Source organism: Mirounga leonina, unplaced genomic scaffold (genome assembly GCF_011800145.1).
Source record: "Mirounga leonina isolate KUSES-001 unplaced genomic scaffold, KU_Mleo_1.0 Mir_170, whole genome shotgun sequence".
NCBI classification, from domain to species: domain Eukaryota; kingdom Metazoa; phylum Chordata; class Mammalia; order Carnivora; family Phocidae; genus Mirounga; species Mirounga leonina.
Genome location: NW_023270433.1, coordinates 36,640,400 through 36,653,152, shown reverse-complemented (window position 1 = coordinate 36,653,152; position 12,753 = coordinate 36,640,400). Strand labels below are relative to the sequence as shown.

General features: G+C 44.6%; 1 protein-coding gene across 1 annotated transcript in view; it reads right to left on the bottom strand.

The window, feature by feature from the left end:
* Nucleotides 1-12,341, bottom strand: part of DCAF12 (DDB1 and CUL4 associated factor 12) — a 33,798-nt gene extending 21,457 nt beyond the window's left edge. The window contains exons 1-2 of the mRNA XM_035016463.1: nucleotides 11,727-12,341; nucleotides 10,414-10,668 (exon numbers count right to left, since the gene is read on the bottom strand). Coding sequence (XP_034872354.1) covers nucleotides 10,414-10,668; nucleotides 11,727-11,804 — 333 coding nt within the window. The 5' untranslated portion in view covers nucleotides 11,805-12,341. The remainder of the gene's footprint in view (nucleotides 1-10,413; nucleotides 10,669-11,726) is intronic.
* Between the last annotated feature and the right edge of the window lie 412 nt (nucleotides 12,342-12,753).

The window sequence follows — 12,753 nt, the reverse complement described above, 5'->3', positions numbered from 1 at the left end:
GTCCATGCATGTCCTACTTCCAAGTGGTACCATCCAATCAGAAAAAAATAGAAGGGTACGGGCGCTTGGGTAGCTCAGTCAGTTGAGTGTCTGACTCTTGATCTCAGCTTAGGTCTTGATATCAGGGTTTTGAGTTCAAGCCCTGTGTTGGGCTCCATGCCCAGCTTAAAAAAAAATAAATGAATAAAATTAAAAAAAGAAAAATAGAAGGGTAAATAAAAGAACTGGCCTACTGTCTGATTTTACACTTGTGTAAATGCTGATTTCTATAGCACTCAAAGATGCTAATATTTATGTACAGATTATTCAGAAGAAAACAATTTTTTTAAGATTTTATTTATTTATTTGACAGAGCGAGAGAGCACAAGCAGGGGGAACAGTAAAGGGAGAGGGAGAAGCAGGCTCCCCGCCGAACAGGGAGCCCCATGCGGGGCTCGATCCCAGGACCCTGGGATCATGAAGGCAGATGCTCAAACATCTGAGCCACCCAGGCGTGCCAGAAGAAAACAATTTCTATACAAGATATTCTCAGCTTTTTCTTCCCCTACAGCATTTTTAAGTATAAAGCCATCTACTCAGAATTAGTAGGGAGCCTTATCTCTAAGCTACAAATTACTGGAGAACAGAGTTTGTAGTCACATATTAATTATTTATCTGGTATATTAAGAAATTATAAGCTTTCAATAACAGTATTAAAACAATGATAATATTATATAATCCTTTTTCTTTCACTTTTATTATCTGAGCATTATAGCACAAAGACTTAAGGATAACATGGCTGTGTTACTTGCCCACTGAGAAGCAAGATCTCTCTCTAGATGTTATTTTGAGCTCCAAAAAACTCCTTGTGTGACTCAGAAAGGAAACTCCTTTGTTATATATCCTACCACTGTATTTTATTCCCTCTCCCCAGAAGAAATGTGTAACTGTGTTCAATCTTTGTCATCAAGCAATGAATGGAAACTGAGCAAGGTCATTTCTACCACTGTTTTAGGCTAAGAAAAAAAAGATTCATCTAGCTGAAGTAACATTAAAAAAAATAAGTTTGGGGCGCCTGGGTGGCTCAGTTAAGTGTCTGCCTTCAGCTCAGGTCGTGATCCCAGGGTCCTGGGATAGAGCTGGGCATCAAGGAGCATCGGGCTCCTTGCTCGGCAGGAGGCCTGCTTCTCCCTCTCCCACTCCCCCTGCTTGTGTTCCCTCTCTTGCCGTCTCTGTCAAATGGATAAATAAAATCTTTTATTTTTTTAATATTTAAAAAAATAAATAATAATAATTTTTTAAAGATTTTATTTATCCATTTGACAGAGACAGTGAGAGCACAGCAGGAGGAGCTGCACGCAGGAGAGGGAGAAGCAGGCTCCCTGCTGAACAGGGAGCCCAATGCGGGGCTCGATCCCAGGAGCCTGAGATCATGACCTGAGCCAACAGCAGATGCTTAACCAACTGAGCCACCCAGGTGCCCCTTTTTAAAATTTTTATGAAGTAATCTCTTTGCCCAACATGGGTCTCGAACTCACGATCCCTAGAATCAAGAGTCACACGCTTCACTGACTGAGCCAGCCAGGTGCCCCCCCTCTTTTCAAATGTTTTTTCATTTGTCCAGTTCCTGTTTAGTCCTTAACCACATGCATGCATAATTGTGTATAGCTATAATAAGCACAGATAGAATTTTGTATCCTGGGCACCTGGCTGGCTCAGTCAGAGAAGCATGCAACTGTTGATCTCGAGGCTGTGAGTTCCAGCCCCACATTGGGTGTAGAGATTACTAAATAAATTAAAAAAAAAAAAAAAAAATTTTGTCTCTCATTACATTTAACATATCAAATGCTCTGTGTGTTTGGTCTCCTGGGTGGCTCAGCTGGTTAAGCAGTTGCCTTCTGCCCAGGTCATTATCCCAAGGTCCTGGGATTGAGCCCAGCATCAGGGAGCATCAGGCTCCTTGCTCGGCGGGAGGCCTGCTTCTCCCTCTCCCACTCCCCCTGCTTGTGTTCCCTCTCTCGCTGTCTCTGTCAAATGGATAAATAAAATCTTTAAAAAATGGATAAATAAAATCTTTTAAAAAATAAAAATAAAATAAAGATTTTATTCATTTATTTGACAGAGGGGGGAAAGCACAAGCAAAGGGAACAGCAGGCAGAGGGAGAGGGAGAAGTGGACCCGAGCCGAAGGCAGACGCTTAACCGAATGAGCCACCCAGGCACCCCTATTTTTTTTTTTTTTTAAGATTTTATTTATTCATTTGAGAGAGAGAGAAAGCATGAGTGAGGTATGGAGGGGCACGGAGAGAGTGAGAAGCAGAATCTCTGCTCAGCAGGGACGCAGGGCTTGATCCCAGGACAAGGAGATCATGACCTGAGCTGAAGGCTGATGCTTAGCCATCTGAGCCACCCAGGTGCTCCACTAAATAAAATCTTGGGGGGAGAAAAAAAAAAGAAAAAGCTTTGTGTGCTATTAGTACTCATAATTATGTTAATTTCTGCATAACATCATGCAGATGTGATTTACCATAAAGTACTCAAGTATTCTTTTATGTTGTTTTTTTTTTTCCAAAGATTTTATTTATTTTTTTGAGAGAGAGTGTGCTCGGGCAGGAACAGGGCGAGGGGCAGAAGGAGAGGAAGAGGGAGAAGCAGACTAACCGCTGAGCAGGGAGCCCACTCGATCCCAAGATCCCAGGATCCCACGACCCCGGGATCATGCCTTGAGCCAAACCAAATGCAGACATTTAACCAACTGAGCCACCCGGGCACCCCTCCTTTTGTTAGTATTTAGATAAAATAGCTTTCAATGATTATCTTGTTAAAAAAGACTTCTCTTCCTTTGGATAAATTCCCTGGTCTGAAAATATTAAGTCAAAGTGTATAATACTTTAAGGCCCTTCATTCAACAATATGTACCAGACTTGAAATATAATGCCAAATTACTGTCAATAAAAGGTTTTAGTGGCTACGTATACATATATATAATATATATACACACACCTGTTCCACTACATCCTTATCAGAACTAGGTATTATTATAATTTGTACACAGTAAAATATTTTGCTTTTATCTGTATTCTTTCTATAATGAAATTACATATAATTTCCTAATTGTAGTTCCTTATGTAATTACATAATATATATATTTTTTATTTGACAGAGCGAGCGAGTGGACAAGTGGGGGTGGAAGGGCAGAGGGAAAGGGAGAAGCAGACTCCCCACTGAGCAGGGAGCTTGATGTGGTGCTCAATCCCAGGACCCCAAGATCATGACTTGAGCCAAAGGCAGACATTTAACCGTCTGAGCCCCCAGAAGCCCCTAGATGAATTATTTAAAAGTGTTTAAGATACTTGGGATGTGACTGGCATACAGAAAAGAAGCCATTTATAGGATACAGAAATCCTATTTATGTTAAGCATACCTGAATCTGGCCAGAAATACACCTAAAGTCTAGAACCATCAAACCACCGCCCCACCATTAATTAGATCAACAATTTACTAAACATAAATTTTAGACACTGTGCTAACCAACATTTTATTTAATTCTGTTCATGGTCTGCTGGGCAGGTACTACTCTCTCCATTTATTTTAAAGGTGACAGAAGAAAGGCTTAGGAGAAGTATCTGGGACTTGTCCACAAGCACAAAGAAAATTAAGAAATGGGGCCCAGAATCAACATAGCAAGTCTATCATTTCTTTTTTTTTTTTTTATCGTTACGCATCTGCCTTCGGCTCAGGTCATGGTCCCAGGGTCCTGGGATCAGGCCCCACATCTGGCTCCCTGCTTGGCGGGAACCCTGCTTCTCCCTCTCCCCATCTGTGTTCCCTCTCTCGCTGTGTCTCTGTCAGATGAATACATAAAATCTTTAAAAAATAAAATAAAATAAAATCTTTCTCTAAAAGAGTCAAATACGGGTGCCTGGGTGGCTCAGTCGTTAAACGTCTGCCTTCAGCTCAGGTCATGATCCCAGGGTCCTGGGATCGAGCCCCACATCAGGCTTCCTGCTCCGCGGGAAGCCTGCTTCTCCCTCTCCCCCTGCTTGTGTTCCCTCTCTCGCTATGTCTCTCTCTGTCAAATAAATAAATCTTAAAAAAAAATAAAGTAAAGGGGCGCCTGGGTGGCTCAGTCGTTAAGCGTCTGCCTTCCGCTCAGGTCAGGATCCCAGGGTCCTGAGATTGAGCCCCGCATCGGGCTCCCTGCTCTATGGGAAGCCTGCTTCTCCCTCTCCCACTCCCCCTGCTTGTGTTCCCTCTCTCGCTGTGTCTCTCCCTGTCAAATAGATAAATAAAATCTTTAAAAAAAACAAAGTAAAATAAAAGAGTCAAATATTCTGAGGGGCGCCTGAGTGACTCAGTCAGTTAAGTGTTTGCCTTTCGCTCAGGTCAAGATCTCTGGGTCCTGGAATCGAGTCCCACATCAGGCTCCCTGCTCAGCGGGGAGCCTGCTTCTCCCTCTGCCTGCAGCTCCCCCGCTTGTGTGTGCACTCTCTATCAAATAAATAAACTCTTAAAAAAAAGTAAAAATAAAAGGCTGTAATCCCATTGGGGAAATAAAATAGTAAAATGAAGGAGCAAGAATTAAAGATCTGGTCAGAGCAAAACTCCCACACTTCACCATATTTTGTTTTCCTGTGTCTCAGACTGGATTTCATATTCTGCTTTTATCATTTCAGGAATCTGCATATGGAAACTCAGGGACAACATTACAGCTATTTTCTCAACCCTGGTGTCTACCATTCCTCTCCACACCCAAAATTAGGCTCCTCAAAAGTTCTTCTTCCTCTCATCTGACAACAAATCGCAGCCCAAACTCATTTTGTCTGCTTCATTTTTTTTTATTTTTAAGTAATTCTATCCTCAATGTGGGGCTCAAACTTCCATCCCCAATATTAAGAGTCATCTGCTCTACATAAACTGGGCCAGCCTGGCACCCCTTTTCTGCTTCATTCTAATCCACCAACTCTATCTGTGAAGTCAGCAGTATACCCGTGACCATTCATTACTTTGGAAGATGTTGAGAAAAAGCAAGCAGCCCTGACCTCTACTAGTTAGCCTGGTACTATCAGCTAGGCATTGGTGTCTTGGTAAAAATAATTTCCCAGGAAATTTTCCTGGGAAAGTCCCATTTCCTTAAGTATTCCCCCAAATCACCCTTTTAAGTCCTTTCTAACACCCTCTTACTGAGAGGTCTCATGGTTCCCTTTGGTTCAGGTTCTCTGTAGTTGCAATAAGCAATTGTATCTACTATACTAAGTTCCTGATGGTCTTTGGCTGAAGGGTATCAGTGAGTGAGAAATAAGAATCTAAAATTACGTATCTCAAACTCTGCATACATTATCACTCTATCACCATCTTTGTCTTTAAACTGCCCTCTCTCAAAATATTCCCTTTCCTTCTTTTCTAAAATTATTTTTAAGTAATCTTTATACCCAATGTGGGGCTCCAACTCACAACCCTGAGATCAAGAGTCGCAAGCTCTTCGAAGCCAGCCAGGCGCCCCAAAATAGCCCCTCCTAGTTCTCCTCTGACCTTCCTGCTCCAAGATTCTATCTTTATAGCTACCCTTTCAATATCAATGGTTCTTACCCATTTTTGGCTCACAGTACTCCTTTTGAAACTATAATGAAAACTACGGACTGCTCCCCATACCACCCCCCGAACTCATTGTGCCCAGAAAATACACATATAATGAAATTTTTCAATTTTAGGGAAGGTTTATGCAACTTAAGAGTGTCTTCTCTACAGTCTCTCAAATGGTAGTGCACTAATTTCAATAATCCCTTATACATAGACGACCATTCCCAAATCACTGACTTCAATTTTTACACCTCTTAAATTTCAACTAAGTGAAAGCACAAAACTAAACTCATTTTCTTTTTTTTTTTAAAGATTTTATTTTTTTTGACAGAGAGAGACACAGTGAGAGAGGGAACACAAGCAGGGGGAGTGGGAGAGAGAGAAGCAGGCTTCCCGCTGTGCAGGGAGCCTGATGTGGGACTCGATCCCAGGACCCTGGGATCATGACCTGAGCTGAAGGCAGACACTTAACCGACTGAGCCACTCAGGTGGCCACTAAACTCATTTTCTTTTCAAATCTGTTTAATACTCCTTCCTCTCCTGCCATCCTTCCAGTTACCCAGGTTTTCAAGACATCAGTATCAATTTTAACTTAATCCTCTGGATTATATCTGAGCATGTCACCATCTACAGATTGTACCTTTTTTTTTTTTTTAAAGATTTTATTTATTTGTCAGAGACAGAGAGAGCACAAACAGGGGGAGAGGCAGGCAGGGGGAGAAGCAGGCTTCCCGCTGAGCAGGGAGCCCCATGTGGGACTTGATCCCAGGACCCCGGAATCATGACCTGAGCCTAAGGCAGACCCTCAACCGACTGAGCCACTCAGACGTCCCTACAGATTTTACCTCTTAAAACGTATTTAAAAAAAAATTTTTTTTTTTGAAGTAGGCTCTATGCCCAACATGGGGCTCAAACTCATGATCCCAAGATCAAGGGTTTCATGCTCCATTGAATGAACCAGCCAGGTGCCTCTATTAAAATGTATCTGTCTTCTCCTCACTCTCTCCCTGCCACTATCCTGCTTTTGGTCCTCATTAGTTCATTTATACTATAGCACTAGCATCCTGTAACTGCTTTCCCTAAAGCAGTACTCCTCTCCCAGCTTAAAATCCTTGGGTCTTGTCTCTCCATTCCCCACCAAATAAGATCTTAGCTGGACACTCAATGGCTTCCATAATTTGATCCTAATGAACCTTTCCAACCTTAATCTCACAATTCTCTTCCAGATACATAAAGCTCTTGTCACACCAGATTCTCAATAACCCTCGTAAGTGGTTGATACTTTTCCCCATAAAAATCCAGATTTCCAGTTTCTCTTAAAAAAAAAAAAAAGAAAGAAATAAAGAAAATTAACAATAGGCTCAGATTCTTGCATGGCAACAACTGCTTGGAGCCAAGAATACCTTCTCTGGCTCTTTGCAGTCCCCACAACTTACTGTCTTGCGCCTGGCAAGCTTCTCTTATTAGCTTTTCTGTCTCGCTCTATAGACAATCTGACTTTGTAACCCTATACCAGAAAAATATACCTACCCATCCTGGTTTCCAGGTCCATGTTCCAATTAAGGTTATACTACGCCTTTCTCTCTTATTTTATTTGGTTTTTTAAAGATTTTATTTATTTGACAGAGAGACACAGTGAGAAAAGGAACACAAGCAGGGGGAGTGGGAGAGAGAGAAGCAGGCTCCCCGCAGAGCAGGGAGCCTGCTGTGGGGCTCGATCCCAGGTCCCCAGGATCATGACCCGAGCCGAAGGCAGACGCTTAACGACTGAGCCACCCAAGTGCCCCTACGCCTTTCTCTTTTGGTAATTTAGTAAAAATATAACCATACAAATGTTATTAATGATTAAAACAGGGGGCCTGGGTGGCTCAGTCGTTAAGCGTCTGCCTTCGGGATCCTGGATCGGGACCCCGGGATGGAGCCCCGAATCGGGCTCCCTGCTCGGCGGGAAGCCTGCTTCTCCCTCTCCCACTCCCCCTGCTTGTGTTCCCTCTCTCGCTGTGTCTCTGTCAAATAAATAAATAAAATCTTAAAAAAAAAATAAAACATACGTTGGCCATTTTTATGGTCCTTCTTGTGCTTACTGGGCCCAGAAAATTCAGGGGGTTGAATGACTGCTCCTAGTTTGAGTGTGGCAACACAGCACAGGGCAATTCTCACCTCAGATATCAAGCTACAAAGATTTACAAAACATATCTACTTCTTTTCGAAAAGGATGATCTAATGCCTCAGCAGAGGTTTCAAAACTATTGCCCCAAGCTAGTTAACTGGGAAATAACTTGGCTTTTTTTTTTTTTTTTTAAAGATTTTATTTATTTGCTTGAGAGAGAGCAAGAGAACACAGAGGGAGAAGGAGAAGCAGAGTCCGTGCTGAGCAGAGAGCCTAAAGATCCTAGGACCCTGAGATCATGACCTGAGCCTAAGGCAGACGCCCAACTGAGCCACCCAGGTGCCCCATAACCTTACTTTTTTAGCATTTGTATACATTCAGTTAAATGCCGATGAATACTAACAGCACCCAAGACAAAACAGCTTCTAACCTGAAGGTACAGGCTATCTTAGGATATAAGTAGTTGTATACTTTTCCTACCTAATACATTAAAATTGCTTCATTGATAGCAAAATTTCAATACATCAGAACTTCATTTATTATTGAGACTCCAACACAAATTCTCCCCCCCCCCAAAATCTTGACATATTATCCAAAGATAATTGTAATTGTTTAATTTTCCTCTTTCAAACTGAGGGACGTCCCAGGGAATGCGAAGAGCACTGGAAAAAGCTTTGCATTCATTATCACCACTATTTTTGCATAAGAAAGATATTGCTAACTTCAAGTATTTCCCAAGAGGTGCACGGCCACCTTCTCAGCTCTGGATATTATCACTCCCATGTTACAGATGGGAAACCAAAGGCACAGATAAGGGACTCATTTGTCCAATGTCAGAAAGTTTAAAGAGCAGCATTCCTGGTTCCCTGCTTTGGTTCTGGAAGCTAAGCAAATAACAACACAAATTATAAAGAAAACAGGCCCTCATTTAAACATGTTAGGTTATGAGGAAACAGGAAGAAAGAGGTAGGTATTTAAGAGTACATTAAATTATTACTTAACATTATGCAAACCTTCAAAATAGGGTCAATAAATTCAAGAAGGAGACTATGATTCATGTAGTTTATAATTCAACAGCATTTGCTGGGCAAAACACTAATCGTATATGTGGAGTAGAATGAATTCCTCCAAATGGGAGACTCTTTCTATTCCAAGTGACAATAATGACAGTTCTCTTAAACCATGAGTGGTGGCCTGCGAGACCAGGAAAAGGAAGTTTTGTAGAGGCTTGCCACCACTACTCAGTTTTGAAAGGCTTCTGTATGACAAGCAGCAACCTTCAACAGAAGAGGAAATGCCAGCTGGGCCCCAACCGCCAAGATTAATATTTCCTTCCTTCAAACTCATGTTTAAATCTTTGCCTATGTCCTTTATAAACAAACACTTCTAGTACTTAAGACACTCTTGATCTCTTTCAATTAATCCAAGATGTGTTTCTGTGTAAGGTGAAAACAGAGCAGTTGGGCCTATATCCCATCTTTTCTCATGCTTCATCTAGAATCATTTCCTACCTCTAGGCCCTGCCTCTTGCCATTCCTCTGACATTATTTGTATCCCTCCGTTCCAAACATATCTGCAATATCCAATCCTGGATTGACATATTTTACCTATGACTATAATTGTGCTTATTATATAGCTGATAAATTTTTCCCTTCATTCATGTATAGCTATTTTCTAACTCATTCCATGTAAAAACACTCTCCTCATGTAATAATTTTTCTCTCTTTAGAATCCTTTTCAGGAGGCTACTTTGCAAAGAACTTTACATCCTGAAATATGCCACCAAACACACATTCTCTACCCTTTCTTAAATTAAATCTTTAAGGGCGCCTGGGTGGCTCAGTTGTAAGCGCCTGCCTTCAGCTCAGGTCATGATCCCACGGTCCTGGGATCAAGCCCTGCATCAGGCTCCTGCTCAGCAGGAAGCCTGCTTCTCCCTCTCCCACTCCCCCTGCTTGTGTTCCCTCTGTCAAATAAATAAATAAAATCTTAAAAAAAAAAAAAGGAAATCTTTAATTCTACTTTGGATTCTACTCCCTAAAAAAGAATGTTTGGGGGAAAAAAAGGTTTGCTTTATTCCTATTCTGAACCAAGTGCTACTTTATTATTATTTTTTTAACATTTATTTATTTTAGAGCGAGAGCACACACACATGATTGGGAGGGGCCAAGGGAAAGAGAGAGAATCTCAAGCAGACTCCACGCTGATCACGGAGCCCAAGACAGGGCTCAATCTCATGACCCTGAGATCATGACCTGAGTCAAAATCAAGAGTCGGACGCTGAACCAACTGTGCCACCAAGGCGCCCTCCAAGTGCTACTTAAAATATTCTTACATGTGCCCTTAGCTTAGCAGGTAAGACCTAGGTTTCCACTTTTATGTATCCTGAATGATGCCCTGAGCATCATTCTTTCCTAAGTCTTTCCTCTAAAGTCTCTGACTTAAAAAGCAACATAAAAACATGAGGCCAAAGAACTCTAAAAGCAGTGGAACAGCTATACGGCAAGAGGCTTAAAGAAACAGACTCCTCTGAAGATTTATCAAGAAGATGAGGAACTGGGAAAAAGGACAGAGAGAAAGAAGTTATCAACAGATAGGAGGGAATGGAAAGCAGAGTAAGGCAATCTCCTCCCAAAAGAAACTGATGGGGAAAATGAGCAGTGAGAGAGAGGTTCTAGAGCATGTGGAGCCAAAATGTATTCAGGCCCTAGGATAAGGTTCACTTACCGCCCCCCAGATGCTTACCGTATTGCATTTTGTGCCACACACCACTTGCCTATGATTCAGCCACTGAGATGCAAACACTTTATTAAGGGTCCCAAGGTGAAACTCTCTCTCCTTCAGGAGACTGGGAAGTTGCTGTGCTGCATAGCCATGCAACACTCGAGTATAGCTGGTTTCATTCTGAAGCCTGACTTCTCGATTCTTCAGGTAGTACACTAAGGATCTCTTCACTGGGGGGAGTCTTTTCCTTTTGTGAAGTGAGTGATCCCAGCCAAACTGTGAAAAGCAACATTAGAAATTAGGGCTCTGGCTACCTTCCTTCAGAACAAGGGATCCTCCTGTATCAGAGAAATCACCAAGAACTCATCCTGCAGGATTTACATACAACAGAAATACAACAGAACAGAAATCTCAATATAGAAAGTCCAGTTTAACTCTTCCAACACTGAGAAGATACTGCTCATAGTCAAAGCTACCTATGAGAAACAAGGGCTGAAAGACAAGGAAAAGGAAGCAGAAAAGAGGTCAAAAGATTTACTAGCCCTGTTAGGGGTGCAGGCTTCAGGGCGCCTAAAGTTATCCTTGATAGGGAAGGGAATGAGGGACCAAATAATTACTACACCGACTGGCTGCATCTCTACCCAGGACCCTTCTTCCTCTCAGTCTGTACTCCCCGTGGAGCATGGAGAGTGCAGCTGGGGCCAGCCTGGAGTCCCAGGCCTTCCAGGGATGCGCTATCAGGGCGACCCCCCGTCACCAGGCCCACGCTCCCGGCGGTTGAAGAATTCGAAAAATCAAATACTAACGGAGTAGGAAGCACGGGAAATCAGAGTCCGAATACGCGTTCAACAAGAACTGCTGTTTTTTATACCGGTCCAAGAGCCAAAAAGCCCACCTCAGGGCTTGAGGTATCCAGACGGAAACTCCTTCCCTTATAAAGGACGCAATCATCTCCGCTTCCCAAAGCCCTGGAAGGGGGAATTCACTCTCCCTCCCAGTATATTCTGGGAGGTTTTGTTCCTGATTCCCCTCGATGTCGGTTTTCCTCCCTCCAAAGCCAAGATTATAGTTTCCCCTCAAGCCCCACGACCGGCTGCAGGCCTTCCGCGGAATATGCCCCGTTTCCAAGTTTCCCTTTAGCTTCTCATTCCTCTGGCTGTTCAGATCTATGAACTCCTGAGGGCCCGGCCCTGTCCCAAAAGGCTGGGGCTCCGCTCTTGCCTCACCTCTGACTACAGACCTTGGTCCCCGGTTCCGGTTCCCTGACCTTAGAACCTTATCCCCCTCTGGGTGCCTCGGCGATGTAACACGGGTCCAGGCCTCTCAGCCCTCACCTGCGGGCACTGAGCGTCGCTCCCAGCTCCTGGCGAGGCGGGCGCTTTCCGCTTCCTGCTAACTGCTTTCCGGGCCATAGTGGGCAGCGCCGCAGCGGCCCCGCAGCCACATGGGGCGGGGGTAGCGAGGGTTAGCAAGAGAGCGGGTCATATACTGGGCCCCGGGGCCGCGCACTTTTGTGCGCCTGGCCCGGAAAATGGCCCGGACCCGGGAAGGCAGGCAAAGGGAAAGGAGGGAGGGAGGACTGGGGCCGGGAAAGGGAAAGGGAAGGGACAGGGGAGGAAGGAACGAGAAGCTTTCAGACGAACGAGTCTGAAAGGACGGCGAGCGGCTAGAACCAAAACACCCCCTCCCCGTCGCCCGCGCTCCGTCACCCTTGCGCAGCCGCACTTCGCGGCTCCTCGCCGCGGAGACGCTGCCGGGCCTTCAGGGGTGGGGTTTACGGCCTGCAAGTGGAGAGTACGCGGCAGTTGTTTTGAGGCCGCCCGCTCCTTTCCAACGGTCGCCAGATGGCCGCTGGAGGTGGAAGACCTGGGGTCAGAGGAATCTGCGTTCTGGCGGTCGACCTCGGCCCCCCGCCTGCCCATCCGCAAGCACCCGGAAGTGAGGACGACTATCCTCGCTCCGGGAAGGAGTACCTCCCAGCACACGCCTTTACCCGGCAGCTGCCACTGGTTATCTCTTACTGAGCGCAGCACTTTCCCCGAACCTATCACAAACGGAGCCCTGACACCAAGGGCTGGACTCTGTGCCAGGAGGCAGGACCTTCTTCCTCCACCCTCGCAAGGTGGAGTGCGGCTCGAAATCCACGCCCGCGTGGCCAGACCTTCCCTCTGCAGAGTACCTGCCCTGCCTGGCATTACCAGCCCGGACTGCTGCCCGGGCCTCTGGCCTCTTCCCACCCCTCGAGAGCCTTCAGGCTCCATTCTCCACTCAGTCTCCTGCCTCCCTGCTGCCCACATGCCCCGCCTAATCCTCTCTCCTGCCGTAACCACAACAGCCCTCGTCATCTTTCCCTCATTTACG